Here is an 18,918-nt window from a genome sequence, read left to right as displayed (position 1 = left end):
GAAACCATAATCCATGTAAATAAACAATCAAATACCAGTTAGTTACATCAAATATAAAACTTTCCAAAAATCTTTGCCCTCTAGTAGCCTTCAACTTGTTGTCATGCTAACTTGTGACCTTCTGAGAGAAGCAACAGGAAATCTTACCGTGATTTTCTTTATATTTGGTTTGTTCCAGATTTTATCACTTATTATTACCAAAATGGCAAACTCCTATGGCTGAGTCAGTTTAAAAGTAGACTTCTGCTCCCAGTATCAGTCATATATATTTTTATAGCTCTTTAGATTTCTGCAGCCTTGTCACATCTCAGAGCTAAGCTGGGTCAGGATCAAAAGGGAATTGCTTTGCAATTTCAGGGAATTGCAGTACTGTCAAGTAGGTGGTTCTTCAGCCTGCTGTGCTTGGGCCGGTGCCATCATTTGAATGAGTGCAAAGTCCCGCATCACTTTAGAGTTCCCTTATTATTCCAAGAGTATAGTTTAGTGATAGAGCTGTAATAAAGTAACTGCTTCCTGATTCCTAAATTCTCCATACAGTTACCCTTATATTGCAGTGTTGGGAATATAATTAGTGTGTCTCCTTCTTTCCTTTATCTCCAGCCTTCTTGGAAAGACCTACAAAAATCTAACTGGGTCCTCTTCTGTTTTTATCACTCATCTATTTTGGAACATCTTTCACGTGTGGATGCATCTCATTCTGCTTCCCATTTCTAGGGAATGGATTCTTATGTCTAAATAGTGCATAAGGAATATATAAATTATTCACATTCATTATTTATCCAGCCTGTAGACTTTTAAAACCTAAGGAAGAAGCACAGAAAATCCAAAGTTTTCTACCTGGCTAAAAAATTTTCTTTTCACTTCTAGGTCCACCTGTTGAGCCACTGGAGCCAACCAGGCCTTTACCGACTCTTCCTGTTCGCAGAATTCATTCTACTTCGGAAAGAAAACATGAGAGACAACCAAGACCTCCTAGTCCTCCTCTGGGTGATAGACCGTCTCCTCCAGGCACAAAACCAAACATCTGTGATGGCAACTTCAACACCGTGGCTCTCTTTAGAGGAGAAATGTTTGTTTTCAAGGTACTAAGAATTCTGATTTAACCATGAGGCTTTCCACTGGGAAAGAAAAATAAAAGTATAAGGTAGTTCAGTAAGATTTGAAATGTCCCTAAAAATAACTCTGTTCCTTGAAGCTAACAAATGAGTAATGTTAGCAGGAAGTGTAAACAGATTGGATTTGTAATATTTATAAACAGTGGACCACACTGCCCAATGGGATTCACAAACTAAACAAAATGCCCAAGCAGCCTGTGCACAAAAAGTGAAGCAGCTGAATTAGCAGAATTCAGATGCCATCAAGATGAGAAAGGGGTCTCCTATAAAGCCAGAAAGCAGTGCCAGTAACAGAATGGGGGTTAAGCTTCATTCGTTCAAGAGATGGCATACACCAAAGCCTGGCCTTCAGAGAGCAGGCTCATTTACTGGGGATTCATAGCACTCAACCTACTTAAAGCTCTCAGGGAGTTTGAGTCAACCTTGCTCATAAACTACAGCTAAGGAAGAAAGAAAGGTTGTTTGCTCAATACCCTACACATCAGAGTACCTTGACTCTAGAAGACCATGGCCCCACCCCCAACATACCTGTTCCTTGCATTCTGTCCAGTGGGTATGAATGTGGACAGGGAAATGTTAAAGGTCACTACATGGACAAGCCTTGCCAGTTGCAGAAAATGCCTGAACTGGAAATAGTTGAAGTCTGGAATAGTATTTGAGAAGTATCACATGTTCTTGCCCTGTTCTTACTCTTCCCTGAGCATCCGCTATGGCTTTTTAACTAACAATCTTGTATAGTATCTAAATGGACATTTAATAACTGCTTTTATGTCTTTGGAGATTTAGTGCTTTACTCATTCCACAGGTAATGGTAAAGGTTGTCCTGGGATTTGATAGTTGAGTATCAGTTGCACTGGGCCAAGCATAACGCTGGAGTAGCAAGACGTGCGAAGAGGTCACTCACAAATAAGTTCATAAAGCTTTCCCCTGCTCCTCTTTCCTGTCCTTTCCTACTTTTCTTTCTACCCTTTTTTCACAGCACTAGCAGTGAACTTCTCACCCTTTTTGGGAAAGCGGTCTGCCAGCTGCACCATGAAGCGTTTCCTCACTAGAGACAGTGCTGGGCTGGACTGGAGCTGAACCAGGACTTCATGGTTATGGGACTTAGGCAGGAATTAATAATACTTGATGATGAACCCCCCCCCCACCCCAGTCTCATCTGACTGCAAAATAAAAACACTCAAACAGTCTAAAGACCATTCTGTTTTTCTCAGGATCGCTGGTTCTGGCGTCTGCGCAACAACCGTGTGCAGGAGGGCTATCCCATGCAAATTGAGCAGTTCTGGAAAGGCCTCCCCGCAAAGATTGATGCAGCCTATGAGAGGTCTGATGGAAAATTTGTTTTCTTCAAAGGTACTGTATTTTTCACTACAAACCTACCACCCCTGCCTCAGATCACACTCTTCTTTCATGGCACAGATTGTGAAAGCAGGTTAGCTGCATTCCTCTCCTTTTCCAAGGGGGCACTTGAAGCAGCCAGAGATTCCTGAACCACTAATCAACTTACCAACTTTGATTTTCTAATCGAAGACAGAGCAAATAAGTGTCATCACCAGCATTTCCTTGCACAGAAGAGCCACCCCTGCCCCTTGCATGTGCCTCCTATACCAATACCCTCGTCACCAGCAGGCTGAGCTGCAGGTTCCTGCAGACCTGCGCAGGTCACTGGGGCTGCACAGCCTTCAGCAACTTTACAGTAAGCTCTTATACCATCATGTTCAGGGGCTGAGCTACCCTCCCAGAACACAGATTGCTACAATATGGGTCTTACAAGTCCATTGCATACTTCAGGTTGAAAAGTTCAACCCTAGGACTCCCTACAGCCTTAGAAATATCCATCCACATGCAGAAGTGCATGGTGGCTGCTGGCCATCCCAGGTGAGTCACATATAGGCTACTTTCTTTGCCCTGGGGGCACTAGGAAAGATGGTTGCTGCTATGGCAACACCCTAGCAAAATCTGTAATAAACAAGATGAGCTGCATAAGAATGCATTAAATAGGGCATATGTTAAAAATAAGCCTAGCCTTTTCTCCCATATTCTCATTGCTTTTTGATTAGTTTTTGGTGGTCTTGGTAATAACTGATCTATATGCAAATGTTCTCCTTTGCTTTTCTCTTTCCAGTATGACAGTCAGTCCTTAAAATACTGCTTAGTGGGGCCTGGCCTTGCCAGGAGAATCTCTGTATAAAAAGTTGGCTTCCATTTGAGACCACAAAATAATTTCTATTTCCCAGGGGCTGCCAATGTCCTGCCTGTCTCACAGAACATGTTCAGGCAGATTGTTAGACCTCTTAAGAGGTAAGACTCTCCCAGATCACATTTCTGAGCCAGGATGAAAAGTTTGTACCCTAGTCAGAAGAGCTGGGGGAGATATTGGGAAGAGTGTAGTCATCATCCTTGAGGCAGGGCCATCTGGTCTAAGGAGGGAATACTTCTGTTAAGTTACATGTCACATATATTATCTTGATGCAACACTAGCTTCCGTGCTAATGATCTGCTCACATGGCTTTTCTGAGGAGATGGAAATTTTTGTTGGTGGTGCTTTTCCTAAAGAGACAAAATGTCCATCCTCATGCTGAGGCCAATGTTAGCTCCTTACACTGTGATGGTTTCTGAACATGATCCTGTCATTTGAGAGCAAATTGTAAGCAAGGAAGAGTGGCTGTAAAGCATCACCATGCCCCTGTACCTATTCTTATGAAATAATGTGTGCAGTTCTGGTCCCATATCTCAGTAAAATACTAAGATTAAAGAAGGTTCAGAGAAAGGCAACAAGAATGCTCGGAAATGTGGAATAACCTTCTACAAGGAACAATTAAATAGCCTAGAACTCCTTAGCCTAAATAAGAAATGGCTAAGAGAGCCAATGGCTAAGTGTTTAAGGTCATGTCTAGCCTAGAGAAGGTGAATGGAAACAACTGCTAAAAGTCTCTGCCAAAACAAGAACAAAGAACCATCAAATGAAACCAAGAGGTATGATGATTAACATAAATAGGAAGCAGCAGCTTTTTTGTATAACCCCTAGTTAAGCTGTGGAAGTCCTCCTCATAGTATGGTTCATTATGACTATTTTATGTTTTTATCATTTCATCTATTAATAAGGCAAATTCATCTGTTTTTGTTTCCCCTTCATCTCTAGGAGATAAATACTGGGTTTTTAAAGAAGTGACAGCAGAACCAGGATACCCTCACAGTCTTGTGGAGTTGAGTAGCTGTCTTCCCCGGGAAGGCATTGACACAGCTTTGCGCTGGGAGCCTGTAGGTAAAACCTACTTCTTCAAAGGAGACAGGTACTGGAGATACAATGAAGACAAGCGAGCAACAGACCCAGGATACCCAAAGCCCATCACTGTGTGGAGAGGAATCCCTCAGGCTCCACAGGGAGCTTTTATCAGCAAAGAAGGCTGTATGTATCTGCAATCACTGCAATTATTAGATTGGTAATGGTTTGCCTAGTTTGAGAGTTCGGTTGTTGGAGTTGGGTTGTTGCACTGAGATAGAAATCAAATCTTAGAAAACCCAAGGTCACCCTGACATCTGTGACCACAGGCAGTCTGTGATTCTTCGTGACCATCATCCCAACTCACAAATCTTCTCAGCTGCCCAACAACATTGCTGTAATTCCAGCTCTTTGAGGCAGTGATGTGAGACAGGGGCTGTCAGGCTGAGTCTTCCAGTACCTCTGGAAGACTGCAGCGAGAGCCAGCTAAGCAGGAGGTCAGAAGCAGGTAACCCAATGCTCCCTCTCTTTTCTTTTCAAATCACTTGAGACTGATTAGAAAAGTTTTTGAGTTCTTTGGGGAGATGAGGGGTGATTCAGGCAATATGCAGCATAAACCGTCAGCCTTTTATTAAGAGCAGGACAAGACTGTTTTAATCTTAATAAAAGCCAAACCATCCAGATGCTGGGGCCAAAAGGAGTGATCTTATTCAACATCTGCTCCCTCAGATTGGGTGGAAGGAACCATACACACACAAGTGTTCACCCAAGCTCTATTATGCCTAGGCAGACACTGTTGTTTTGTCACTATGTGGCTCTGCAAAGAGAAGTACATCTTTGCAGATGCTTTAGTAGAAAATAAATTATGGCAGCACACTTGTTTTAAAATTGGAGGGAGAAAGAGTGTTTTTATTATCCTCAGCTTAAATCATGATCATCAAATTGTCTTGGCCAAGGGGGAGCAATATAGATCAAATGGGGCACTGTTGGCAACATAGCTCTCAGAAGCCAGGGCTAGGGCTTCTCCTTTAAGTCCTAGCTCCAAAACTGACTTAGCATGGCTCTGTTTGTGGGGTGCCTTTGATGAACATATCTTCTTTGCCTAAATAGCCACCATCTATACCATGGTGAGAAACCTTCTGTTTTGTCTTCTAGTTTATACCTACTTTTACAAAGGGAAGGAGTATTGGAAGTTTGATAACCAGAGGCTGAGTGTGGAGCCAGGCTACCCCAGGTCAATCCTCAAAGACTGGATGGGCTGTAACCAGAAGGACGTTGAACGAAACAAAGACAGACACCTCCCCCACGACGATGTGGATATTATGGTGACAATAAATGATGTGCCTAGCACTGTAAATGCAATTGCAGTTGTGATCCCTTGCATTTTGTCTCTGTGTATCCTTGTCCTGGTGTACACGATCTTCCAGTTTAAAAACAAAGAGGTGCAGCAAAACGTTGTGTATTACAAAAGACCTGTCCAGGAATGGGTATGACACAGCCAGCTGCACATTTCAACTCATTGCTCCGATGAGGACTACAGACAAAAAAAAATAAAAAAAAAATTGCATTCAAAAGCCTACCAAACAGAACTACTTCGATGACCTACAAATTTTGGACATCCTGGGACAGAAAGAAGCTGAAATACTGGATAAAATACAGGCAGCCTTGCAGTGTGGAGTCTTTTGCCTTCTTACTGCCTCAGTTGTGTGTCAGTCTAGGTGTGCCATTCTCCACAGGCTCACTCTGCAAATGTCAGAGACTTCAAGACAGATTTTCTTCAAACTTTTTCAACTGACCTGGGAAACTTCCCTCAGTGCCCTGCACCAGTGCTCCCTGTTAAACCCAGCATTCTCCAGTGTAGCTAAACCACCCCTCAAGACTCATTTTTTTAATAGCTGTCTCATAAATGGAATAAGATCATGAAATCTATGAACAGGAACACTTCAGTATCATAAGCAGAAGGCATTCTGATGCTGAACCATTCTAAAAGATCTTCTTAGTTTATTACAAAATCCAGGGAATTACCTGGATACGATTTTCCAATACCTGCTGGTCAGAGGTTTTGTACATTCATAATTAATCAACGTTGTCACTCAGCACAGTGCAAGAGGAACCATTAAGCACTCCAAGAGGTAACCAAGTATAGAGCAGAAGCTCAAGAAGCACCAAACCAGACAACATAACATTACCTGGTAACATCAAATCCTAGATTGGGACAATCTGACGACAAAGTAATTGGGTCTAAAGAAACCAGTCATAGGAATGCATGTTTTTGTTTTGGGAGCCATTCATGAAAGGGATATTTAAATATCACATGATGCTGTTTTAAGCTCCCATCAGCCAGAAACAATGAACTGATGGTTTTGAATATAATGAAAAATATATATAGGAGTACACTGCACTCTGCCCCTGTTAAGATGCTGGGAAAAGATGAATTATTGTTATGTGGCATGTGTAACTAGATTGTGGAATTTGTTTGTTGGGTTTAAGGAGAATGGAAATGTTTGTTTGGAGTGAGATCGTCATTTTATTTTGCTGAAATGATCAAGATACAGTAAGAATTAGGCCTGTTTGTAAAACTGAATCCAATCTCTGTAGATGCTACAAATATTGTATGACTTGGAAATCTGGGGGTTTTGTTCACCTCTTCGTATGCAAATATTTGGCAAAGGTCAAGAGAATCATGACATACAGTAGAAGAGTTCATCACTAGCCACATTTGACAAAAGCACAAGATTTAGATAAAGGCTAGATAACTATCTGAACTTTCACTTAGTAACTTAGCACAAGTCTCTTCTTACAACACTGGCTTCTGCTCGTCTCTCTCTTACAGTTGTGAATTGTTCAGGCTGTTGTGTCCTAACCACAAATTTAGTCCATTTTATTGTTGATGCTGATATTCCTACCATAAATAAGAGTGGAAGAAGAATCTCTAGTAATGCAGTGCAATGGTAAAGTCGAGCCCTGTGTCGAAGTGCCATTCTTATAGCACACAAAGTGCTTTGCACACTGACGATGGCCCTTTACCAAGGGGGCAAGATTCAGTGCAATGGAAGCACAAAGCACTGACTGTCCCATTACTGTACAAAAAGTACAGTTCCATAAAAAGTCAGCTATGAAAAAGATCAAAGGATCTTTATTTTCTTGACAAACAATTAATGCTATAAATATACATTATTACAATGATGAGGAATGAAGAACCAGAAAGATTTTTAGCATTCTGAATTTATATCTAGCACTCAAATATTACTATGATGAAAGCTGACAAGACAAATAGATACTTTTAGTGAGGCCCAGTAGGACTACATAATGTGTGGTCTCAAACTGCATTTTGTCCCTTCATTTTCATAGCCAAGCAGTTTATTCTGTTTAAACATAACTGAGAAATAAGCAGATGTGAAACTTTGAATTTTGGTGAAAAAAAAAGTGATAGCGTCTCATGATGGGTGAAGGAGTGCAAAGGACCAAATAAAATTAGAGCTGTTAATTAGACCACCCTCCCCCACATGCTACTCCATACATTGCTATATGTACTATATATGTGGTAGAATGCACACTAGCAATGCCACAGCCACATGGTACGTTGAACTCATCTGTATGTTGCCATCTCTTTGAGCAACTTCCAACAGCCATCATTAAAAACAAACAAAAAAACAACGAAAACCAAAATATACAATCTGGAGAAAATGTCTTTTCTTTTCTTTTTTTTTCTTCTTGTGCCCAAAGAGAGACTTTTGTTTGCTTCAAAACCTTATACAAACCTGAGTAACAAGCTCAGGCTTTTGACACTGTCTCCCATAACATCCTCGTAGGCAAGCTCAGTCAGTGCAGGCTTGATGAGTGGACAGTGAGGTGGGTTGAGAACTAGCTGAATGGCAGAGTTCAGAGGGTTGTGCTCTGTGGTGCGAAGTCTAATTGGAGGTCTGTAGCGAGCAGTGTGCCCCCAGGGGTCAATATTGGGTCCAGTCTTATTCAATGTCTTCGTCAGTGACCTGGATGAAGGGGACAGAGTGCCTCCTCAGCAAGTTTGCTGATGCTACCAAACTGAGAGGAGTGGCTGATGCACCTGAGGGCTGTACTGCCATTCAGAGGGACCTCAACAGGCTGGAGAGATGGGCAGAGGGGAACCTCATGGAGTCCAAAAAGGGGAGTGTAGAGACCTGCACATAGGGAGGAATAATCCCATGCATCAGGACAGGCTGAGACTGACCTGCTGGAGAGCAGCTCTGTGGAGAAGGAGCTGAGAGTCCTGGTAGACAGCAAGTTGACCATGAGCCAGGAATGTGTCCTTGTGGCCAAGAAGGCCAGCGGTATCCTGGGCTACATTGGGAAGAGCATTGCCAGCAGGTCAAGGGAGATAACCTATCCCCTCTACTCAGCCCTAGTGAGGCCATATTTGGAGTACTGGGTCCATTTCTGGGCTTCCCAATACTAGAGACATGGAGCTACTGGAGCAAGTCCAGCAGAGGGCTACTAAGATCATGAAGGAATTGGAGCATCTCTCACATGAGGAAAGGCTGAGAGAGCCAGGAGTCTGCAGCCTGGAGGAGTAAAAATTGTGGGGGGATCTTGTCAATGTATAGTAGTATCTAAAGGGACAGTGTAAAGAGGATGGGGACAGACTTTTCTCAGTGGTGCCCAGTGACAGGAAGAGAAGCAATGGGCACAAACTGAAACACAGGAAGTTCTATCTGAACATAAGAAAAGCTTCCTTCCTGTGAGGGTGGCTGAGCACCGGAACAGGTTGCCCGGAGAGGTTGTAGAGTCTCCCTCTTCAGAAATAGTCAAAAGCCATCTGGACACTATCCGGGCAACATGCTCTAGGTGACCTTGCTTGGGCAGGGAGGTTGGACTAGATATCTCCAGAAGTCCCTTCCAACCTCAACCGTTCTGTGATTCTGTACAGGCAATGGGATAACTGAGTCCTTAGCAAGTTCAGCCGTTTCCTCAGACAGCTACATATTGCCTTGTAGAAGCAGGCATGTCGTTGCCTCCTGGAATGTACTTTCAAAATTCAGTTGCCTTTTCTGTTGCTTCAAAGAACTGGAGAAATAGTTTGGTGGCTTTTGTTTTACAGCTACCTCTTAGCTGGTTCCTGCTGCCCACAGCACAAGTTCAAATCAACTCTACAGTTACCTATGCAGTAGAGCACACTTGCACGTTGGGGCCAACACACCCCAAAGCATCACGATTCACTGCACACACACAACACATCAGAGTAAGACAATCCCTCTAGGGCACTACAGTTATTCATATATTTACATGGTTTTATTTCTGCTGAGAGCACAAAAGGATGCCCATGGGAGGCTGCTGGAGGCAATGCCAAATCAGATTTTAATACTTGAGCATTTTTTTGTAAAAGAAATAGAGACATCTGCTCTGGTGATATCCAGAACAAAGTTTAACTGAGGTATCTTAAAAATAACCATCTCTCCACCCCTCATCCTTCTCTTATATAGCCTGTTACTGTAAAAGTTTGGATGCTGAGTGAGACTTCATACACTTCTCTAACCACTCAGGAAATCTTGCCCCCAAAGTACAGAGATTTAGGAGACCCTATATGCCTAGCAACAGCCTTAAGTATTTTGACCTCCTGAAAAGCCAGTTGCAAAAGAGGTTCATCAAGACACACAAGGGAAGATTTTAAGGGTAGCAGGCTCTGTAAGAGAAGCATGAAATGACATATACATATTGTAAAGGAGGTGTTTGGTTTCAAGGAAAAATTAGACAAGGATAAAATCAAGTTACTCAGGCCAAAAAACTGCCTGTAGATGAGTATAGAGAGAGAACACATATGGGTGTTTAATTTGCTGAGAAACTCAGTCCTCTGTGGTTACTAGTCAAAAAAAAAAAAACAGCAAAAACTAGTAGGAAACACCAGCCAGCCACCCCAATGCCAGTGCTCAAGCCAAACACGAGAATTTGTGGTGGTGGAGATGCAGGTGCGTGCCCTTACTGTACCTGAGGCAATGACTACTATGAGCAGCCAGCTTGCTTAGGGCAGGTACCACCTACCTAAGGACTGAGGGAGCCCAGGAGGGACAAGGCGATTATCACCTCCTGAAAGAACCGGTGGAAGAAGGCAGGTAGGTGAACAGTTGATCCATTAACCCTGCGTACAATCCAGGTCCCTATGTAATCCACTGGCACAGTCCTGGGGTGACTTGAATCAGGACACAAATGTCAGTATTCAGGGGATGGTTCCTTCTATTCCCACGTCTGAGCTCATTGCTGGCATCCTGTCTTACACCACACAAGCACAGCACCAGACTCAGTGGAATCAACTCAATCTGCCTCCCATCAGCTTGGTGAAGGCATCTTCATGGACAGGTGGTCGTGTTCCTTGTCTTTATATCCTGTGCAAAAACACAGTACCGTAACATATTGCCACCCCAGGAGAGTGAGGAACATCAGTGTTATTCAACCCTAGTCATATAAGCAAGAGGTTCTTCTATGGAGTTAAAAGCGTGTTCTTGGCATGATACACATAGCCCTGCGGTGTCTGGCATTTCTACAGCAAGAGGGAAGTCCTGGCACACATTTACCTTGAGCGCAGCAGTTGCAGCCCTTCTGGCTCCTCTAGGGAGCAGCTCACTGTATATCATAATTTGCACTCAACATTCTACATTTTTTCAGTTTTTGGCTATTGTGAATAATTTCAATGAAGCAGGCCCATTTTCCCACATAAATTATAAATATGCTGGAACATACTAATCACCACAGTCAGCACAGAGGTGGTCCTCCACTGTAGCAGGGATCATTTGCTTCTACCTTACAAATTAGTGATTAATCCTTGGTGGGACCTCCCATCTCACTCCATGGGGACTCACTTTTTTGAGAAGTTTCTGCTCAAGAATACTGAGAAAAGCTTTTGGAAATTAAACTACATTAACGCAGCCAAAGCTACACGCCCTACAACTTCTTTACAGAACCTTGAGTTGCAAAACATTCATTTCTTCCTCAAAACACTAAGACAATTCTTCTCCATGCTATTGCATGGAGGCCTAATTCCAACCCTTGCATGTACTTTAAAGCTTATTTGTCCAGCACAGCAGGAATCCATTGCCTGTAGTTCCTCGGTAATTCTTGCAATCCTTCCCAACACATGAAGCCTCACGTTGCCTTGTGCTGCTCAATACTACAGGTGGGTTAACTGTGGTACGTAAGCTATTGCTTTATAGTTCAGCATTTCCATTTTTAAGACCTTTTAGTTTATGGCACTAATACCTGCTCGACAACTTAAGACTTCATCTTATTGACCATTCCAAAACACCTTATATTTGCACTTTGTATCCGTGCTACGTGATACTTGGTGGGAATGGTCTGTGTTGCAACTTTTGTATCCGTACCACCTGCTATTTGGTGAGAATAGTCTAGTGCTGTAACTTTTTAGTGCCTAGAACAATACCGCTGTGTTCAGCGGGATACAAACAAGTAACTAACAAGGTCTTGGAAATCTGTGAGAAAGAACAGCGGCTGGTCACATACAGATTCTGTGGCTTCCAGCCACAAAATCACCATGAGAAGCAGTCAACATGAAGGTCAGAAGCTGAAGAGTAGTGAAATAGCGACCCCCAAAGTCAAATGTGGCCCCCGAAATAAGTCTGCACGCGTGCGCAGTATCGTAGCCCGGTTATGCAACCGGAGCGGAGTTGGGCTAGACTCCCTGCACTTGCTGGCCCCAGGTGCCGGGACTCCCGCCCACCGCAAGTAATCATAAATACTGGAGTTTTCTGAAGGAGGGAGAGGCTGCAACACAACAGAGGACCACGTTGCCTCCTGGGGGACGCCTGAAAAGATTGTGCCTGCCGACTCTCCCTCTCGCCATGCAGACGATCGGGACAAGCATTGAGGTGGTCCTTCTCGAGACTACCATCGGGTCGGTCTGTTTGTAAGTATCTACAAATAAACTGCTTGCTACTGAAGAGTGTTTGTGCGTGTGTGTGTGAGTTTGTGCTGGCTGGCCAAACCGGATGTTTGGCCCCCGGGAATCTAACTAGAACATAAATTGGCGATGAGGATGGGATTCCCAGGGTTTGCAGCATAGTGAGATTGGTGAAGTGCATAGCTGTACCGAGGCCACGCCACCTGCATTGGTGGGACTCAGTCAGTGGGGTGCATAGCTGTACCGAGGCTGCGCCACCTGCATTGGTGGGACTCAGGCAGTGTAATTTCTTGTATTTTGCCCGGGCTTGACATTTTGGTGTGTGCATTGTGGACATAATATTGCTTTGGAGCCAGGTGTCCACTGCTTATCTTTGTTGACGCAGTTATTGTAAAATATATCGTACCGAGACTAGGATTAGACATAAGCCTGCTGGTTCGGGCTGTAGGGGCGAAAGGGATAAAAGACTCAGCCCCATCCCTTGAGCGTCCTGGGTGGACACAAGAGCCATGGGCTACGCTATGGGATAAGTGGGAAACGTGTACGGGTGCTTCTCCGGAGCCATGGATCAGGACAAGCCCCATGGAAGTGTTAAAAGTGCAGGGAAATTTTTGTAGAACCCCCCCCCACACATCACGGACAAGGAGTGATTAAAGCATGCAGGGTGAATGGGGGGAGCCTTCCTGTTTGCCTATAAGGTACTGGAGGGACAAGCTCATGAATTAGCTGAAAAAGCAGGACAGCTAGAACAACAGGTGCATGAGCAGAGGACTGCAAATCTCATGCAGCAACAAGCTTTGTTAATCACAATGAATCTGAAACCAAACAGGGATTAGACCAAGCCTCAGGTCCAGACTGCCGTGTACTACGACATGACCTGCGTCCCTTTGTCTTGTGCACTATTTGGTGGTCAAAAACAAATTTACAACAGATTTGGGCATTGGTGGACACTGGGGCAGAGGTCACTATTATGCACAGCAATCCTGATAAACACAAAGGGACACAGACCCCTGTCTGGGGTCTGGGTGACCAACCCATCATGGGAAAAAATGACTTACTAAGAATGAAAACTGGTGACTGGCTACCTCGCGAATACCGCGTCGTGATTGCTGCGGTAGATGAATATACAATAGGGATGGATATCTTGCGAGGCCAAACATTAGAAATAGATGGATCCCTCTAGGCATTTGGTACCACGCGGTGCCTGCACATCCGTGCTGTCCAAGTGGGAAAGGTCATGGAAGACACACAAATTCCAATTGCTACCGCTGTTGTTAATCAGCGACAGTATCAAATTCCAGGGGGTGATGAAGCTATTCAAGCCACAATTAATGACTTACTACAGGCAGGAGTAGTGCGATACACACATTCTCCATTCAATAGTCCTATCTGACTGGTAAAGAAACCAGATGGCAGTTGCAGAATGACAGTGGACTATTGAGATGTGAATGCAGTCACACCACCGATATCCGCTGCTGTTCCTGAAGTGGCTGCCTTAATACAGCAGATCCAACAGCATGCTGGCACATGGTATGCAGTCACAGATGTGGCCAAAGCTTTCTTTACCATCCCCATTCCAAGGAAAACTCAGGAGCAGTTTGCCTTTACCTGGAATGGTAATCAGTATACTTCCACCAGATTGCCTCAAGGCTACAAACACAGTCCTACCTATTGTCATCAAGTCATCCACCGCACACTCGTAAAAACAGATGTACCTGCCCAGGTACAACTGTTGCAATACATTGATGATATACTAATACAGGGGTTAACACATGAAGAAGTGCAAACAGTCCTGGACATGACTGTTTCGTGCTTACAGGAAGCTGGATGGGAAGTCAATCCAAAGAAAATACAAGGCCCAGCACAGAGTGTCAAATATTTAGGCATCGTGTGGAACCAAGGGAAGCAGCAAATACCAGAGCAGGTTGTTGATACCATTCGGAATTGGCCTGTACCGGCTACCAAACGACAAGTACAACAGTTCATAGGTGCAGTGGGTTTTTGGCAGGCTTATTTACCTGGCCTTGCCATCATCCTGAAGCCCCTGTATCAAGTTTCACGGAAACAGGCTCACTTCCAGTGGGGTGACACTCAGCAACAGGCCTTTGACAAGGTAAAACATCTGATTCAGGAGTATCTTGAATTACATCTCTTAAGGGATGGTCCTCTGGAACTTCATGTAACACTTGAACAGGATGTGGCTCTATGGAGTCTTTGGCAGTTACAGGAAAATAGGCGACGGCTGCTTGGCTTTTGGTCCCGACAGTTGGTTGGAGCAGAGCAGCGTTATACCATATTTGAGAAAGAGTTGCTGGCTGTTCATTGGGCTCTGCTCCACACAGAAGCCAAGACCCTGAATCATGAAGTAATAGTCCATACAGACAGCCCCATGATTGCTTGGGCACTCGCACCCACCACTACGCATAAAATAGGACATGCTCAGGAAGCTACCATTATTAAAATGAAGTGGTATTTGCAGGAGCGGGCGAAGCCAGGGAGCAAAGGAGTACATCAATTACATGAAGCAATCAGTCAAGGGGTACAAGGAGAACCAGGACAACCCATGAATTTAGTCAATTATCAAATTGGCAAATGGGGTAAACCTTATGACAAATTGTCTAACACACAGCGACAACAGGTGTGGTTCACTGATGGTAGTTGTACCGGAAAGGGATGCTGGCGTGCTGTAACATTTAACCCTGCAAGTAATGCATGGCTGGTTGTAGAAGGGCAGGAAGGTAGTAGCCAGTTAGCTGAACTGGTGGCCGCATGGCAAGCTATTGATGTTATGCCCATAAATCACATTTGTTACTTATACACTGACTCATGGGCAGTGGCACAAGGTCTAGTCGATTGGCTAGGTAAGTGGCAGCAAGATCAATGGCTTATTGGCACCAAAGAAGTGTGGGGAAAGCAGTATTGGGAACATATATGGCAGTTATTACAAGAACGAGATGTTTGAGTGTTTCACGTGGACGCCCACACTAAAGAGTCCACAGAAACAGCAAAATGGAATGCACATGTAGACCAATTGGCTCGCATCCACCGCCTCACCATCACAGCCCCAGAGGAAGAGGCGTTAGCAAAGCGGGCTCATGACAAAGCTGGCCACGCAGGGCGAGAAGCTACCGTTGCATGGGGAAAAGCGCGCGGTCTGCTATTGAGCCAAGCGTCAGCGCAGCAAGTCATTGATCAGTGCTCCGTTTGTCAGATGCTGAAGGAACGGAAAGTGTTATCTCAACCATTGGGACAGATCAAGCGAGGAACCACGGTGGGGGGAAGTCTGGCAACTTGATTGTATGGGTCTGTTAAAGGAACATCGACGACAGCGATATGCCTGTGTAGCAGTAGACACCTGTTCTGGGCTGGCTGTCGTCATTCCTAGCCACTATAGTGATGCTTTTACAACTATTCGATGTTTGAATGCCATTGAGATGGCATTGAAATACACTGATATTGAAATACAGTCAGATTGAAATACAATCAGATAACGGTTCGCATTTCAAAAATAAAGCAGTGCAGCAGTGGGCAGAAGAGCAAGGAATTACGTGGACGTGGCACCTCCCTTGTCATCCCCAGGGAGCTGGCTTGGTAGAACGGATAGATGGACTGCGAAGGAGCAGCTCTGGAGATTAGGAGGACGCTCCTTTCAGGGTTGGGTAGACCACCTTCCAGAGGCTGTTTGTATCTTCCCAGTCTTCCCAGTCTTAGTACCACCTGCTCCATGGGTTAATGTGTATTATGTCCACAGCGTAACACCAAGTCAGCCACCATCAACTTGGTTTACAGCAGCTCGCGTCTGGTACCAACCCCCTTACAGCCGGTACCATTTCCGGCAGAAATACTTGCAGCTGATGATTTGCACACGGTAACCATTGTCATTCAGGGTGAGCAACAGTGGAAGCGCGTACCAACTGAGCACCTTCGGCGAAGAGAGTAGTCAGGGACAGAAGAATGTTGTCTTCCCCTCCCCCTCTTATTTTCCCAGGTAAGCCTGGACTGTACCTCAGCCACAACAGAATGTCTGGGTGACTCTAGCCAACATCACGGGACAAGATCACCTGGGCTTAAGTACTGCTACTCTGCAGAACCCGCTCTCTACCTGCTTGGTTGGTGCACCGTTGATGGCAGAAGAATTAACAGCCCTGTGTAATACCACACTCAGCAGCGGCCAGTCTCGTGGTACACAGTGGAACAGCTCCTGGGATGGCTGGCTATCGCGAGCAGACGTATCACCTGCATTACCACCGCAAGAACTGCAGTTGCTAGGGTCTTTGTCCACTACTTATTGTACTATGTTTAACTATACTGAGAAAAATCAGTCTGCAACCTGGTGGGTGAGCAGTACCAAGGCGATTTACAGAAATGCCACTGCTTGATGTAACATCACTACTACCAAGTGGAAAACGTCCTTTAAAATTGCAAGTGCTCAGGCATTAGCTACATTAACTAAACTTGGCTGTTGGTTAAGTAAATTTAATAACGCCACCAGTAGTGCTTTAGCAGGCTTGCTGACTGATGTTGATTCCGTACAATAAGCTACATTGCAGAATCGTGCTGCCATTGATTTTCTTTTGCCAGTCCATGGTCATGGCTGTCAAGATGTTAAAGGTACGTGTTGTATGAATTTAAGTGATCATTCACAATCCATTCATGCAAAGATTCAAGAACTACAACACTTAACCAAGCAACTGCAAGTTAGGGATGAGTGGAATCCTTTTGGAATGTGGACAAGGAGATGGCCTTGGCTACAGAAATTATTGCTTTTTTGCTGCTTACTATTTGTAATTTTCCTTTGTATTTCCTGTTGTATCCCTTGTATGCTATCCTTATTATGTTCTATTACGGACTCCTTTTTACAACACCATGTTGTTCGTGTGGTGGAATATAGACGTGTTGCAACAATGGACCACGCAGTGGCATGTATCCGTGCTACGTGATACTTGATGGGAATGGTCCGTGTTGCAACTTTTGTATCCGCACCACCTGCTATTTGGTGAGAATAGTCTAGTGCTGTAACTTTTTAGTGCCTAGAACAATACCGCTGTGTTCAGCGGGATACAAACAAGTAACTAACAAGGTCATGGAAATCTGTGAGAAAGAACAGCGGTTGGTCACATACAGATTCTGTGGCTTCCAGCCACAGAATCACCATGAGAAGCAGTCAACATGAAGGTCAGAAGCTGAAGAGTAGTGAAATAGCGACCCCCAAAGTCAAATGTGGCCCCCGAAATAAGTCTGCACGCGTGCGCAGTATCGTAGCCCGGTTATGCAACCGGAGCGGAGTTGGGCTAGACTCCCTGCACTTGCTGGCCCCAGGTGCCGGGACTCCCACCTACCGCAAGTAATCATAAATACTGGAGTTTTCCGAAGGAGGGAGAGGCTGCAACACAACAGAGGACCACGTTGCCTCCTGGGGGACGCCCGAAAAGATTGTGCCTGCCGACTCTCCCTCTCGCCATGCAGACGATCGGGACAAGCATTGAGGTGGTCCTTCTCGAGACTACCATCGGGTCGGTCTGTTTGTAAGTATCTACAAATAAACTGCTTGCTACTGAAGAGTGTTTGTGCGTGTGTGTGTGAGTTTGTGCTGGCTGGCCAAACCGGATGTTTGGCCCCCGGGAATCTAACTAGAACACACTTCCACCAGAGAATGCCACTTTTGAGACAAAGCGTATGAAGGGTCAAGTATTGCACATTGCTTTAGTACCTTAACCTGTGTAATGCCAGCCGCCTGCCACTTGCAATTCTCTATTGCTTTTCACTTGCAGCTGCGTAGCCTTAGTTGTCATGGCAGTATTTTCCCCCGGCATTATCTTCATGGCCTTGCCCTGACACTGGTTGTAGGCAGGTTCTCATTGGGAAGCAACTGTCAATAGCATGACAATCACCTCTCCTTTCCCCTAGATTCTTTTGGAGATTTTAGTTTAGAGAAAACCCAAAATTTAATGAGTAACAGAGTAAAATTACCCCACATAAACACAAAGGCTTGGAAACTAGCGGGCAATGCTTGCATCTAATCTACACATAGTAATCACGATGCAGATGCATCATGAATTTACAGATAAAGAAGAAAGCCCAAACAGCATCATTATCTAGTTATCCCAAAGATTAGTTTGCTTTTTTGACTGTTACTGAGTACTAAGCTAATGTTTTCATTCAAATATCTACCTCAAGCTGAAGAATTTGTTCCAAGTGTCCTCAGAGCTTACCACTGTGGGTTTGGAATTTGCATTCTTACCAAAACACGTTTCACATGATGTTTAGCTACACTGAATTGCATTTACCTATCAACTCATCGGTCTGTCCTCATCCTTACTAGATGGAGTAAGTCAGTATGAGCAAGCTTCACCTTGCTATTTCAGTGCCTTTCGTAGGCTGGCACAGTAACACTGAACGTCATGGCTCCCAGCTGAGTTACTGGCGAAATTCCACTGAAAAACCTAACATTTTACTCCTACTTTTGCCCCATCTGTAACCATGTAAAAGGGCTTCCCTCTAATTTCATAGCATCGCCCAGGATCATCAAAAGCCTTTGGTAGAAAATCTGTCAAACGCCTTTTGAAAATTCAGGTAGATCACAGCAGACCTCCACATGCCTGTGCACTCATTCAAATAACTCTGTGGGTCTTGTGGGCCAAGACTTCCCATTAAAAAACCTGGTTTCTACTTTCCCATAACATCACGCATCCATG

General features: G+C 44.4%; 1 protein-coding gene across 5 annotated transcripts in view; it reads left to right on the top strand.

Moving 5' to 3' along the window:
• MMP24 (matrix metallopeptidase 24) overlaps positions 1-6,855 on the top strand; it is a 57,025-nt gene extending 50,170 nt beyond the window's left edge. For all 5 annotated transcript variants that reach the window (XM_062589023.1, XM_062589025.1, XM_062589024.1 and 2 more), the window contains 4 exons: positions 868-1,082; positions 2,330-2,468; positions 4,258-4,524; positions 5,494-6,855. In XM_062589023.1, coding sequence (XP_062445007.1) covers positions 868-1,082; positions 2,330-2,468; positions 4,258-4,524; positions 5,494-5,831 — 959 coding nt within the window. In that variant the 3' untranslated portion in view covers positions 5,832-6,855. The remainder of the gene's footprint in view (positions 1-867; positions 1,083-2,329; positions 2,469-4,257; positions 4,525-5,493) is intronic.
• Positions 6,856-18,918: the final 12,063 nt, after the last annotated feature.

The sequence above is a fragment of the Rhea pennata genome, chromosome 16 (genome assembly GCF_028389875.1).
Source record: "Rhea pennata isolate bPtePen1 chromosome 16, bPtePen1.pri, whole genome shotgun sequence".
Classification (NCBI taxonomy): Eukaryota; Metazoa; Chordata; class Aves; order Rheiformes; family Rheidae; genus Rhea; species Rhea pennata.
Note: the sequence above shows the minus strand (reverse complement) of the source record. Positions and strands in the feature narration are given on the sequence as shown.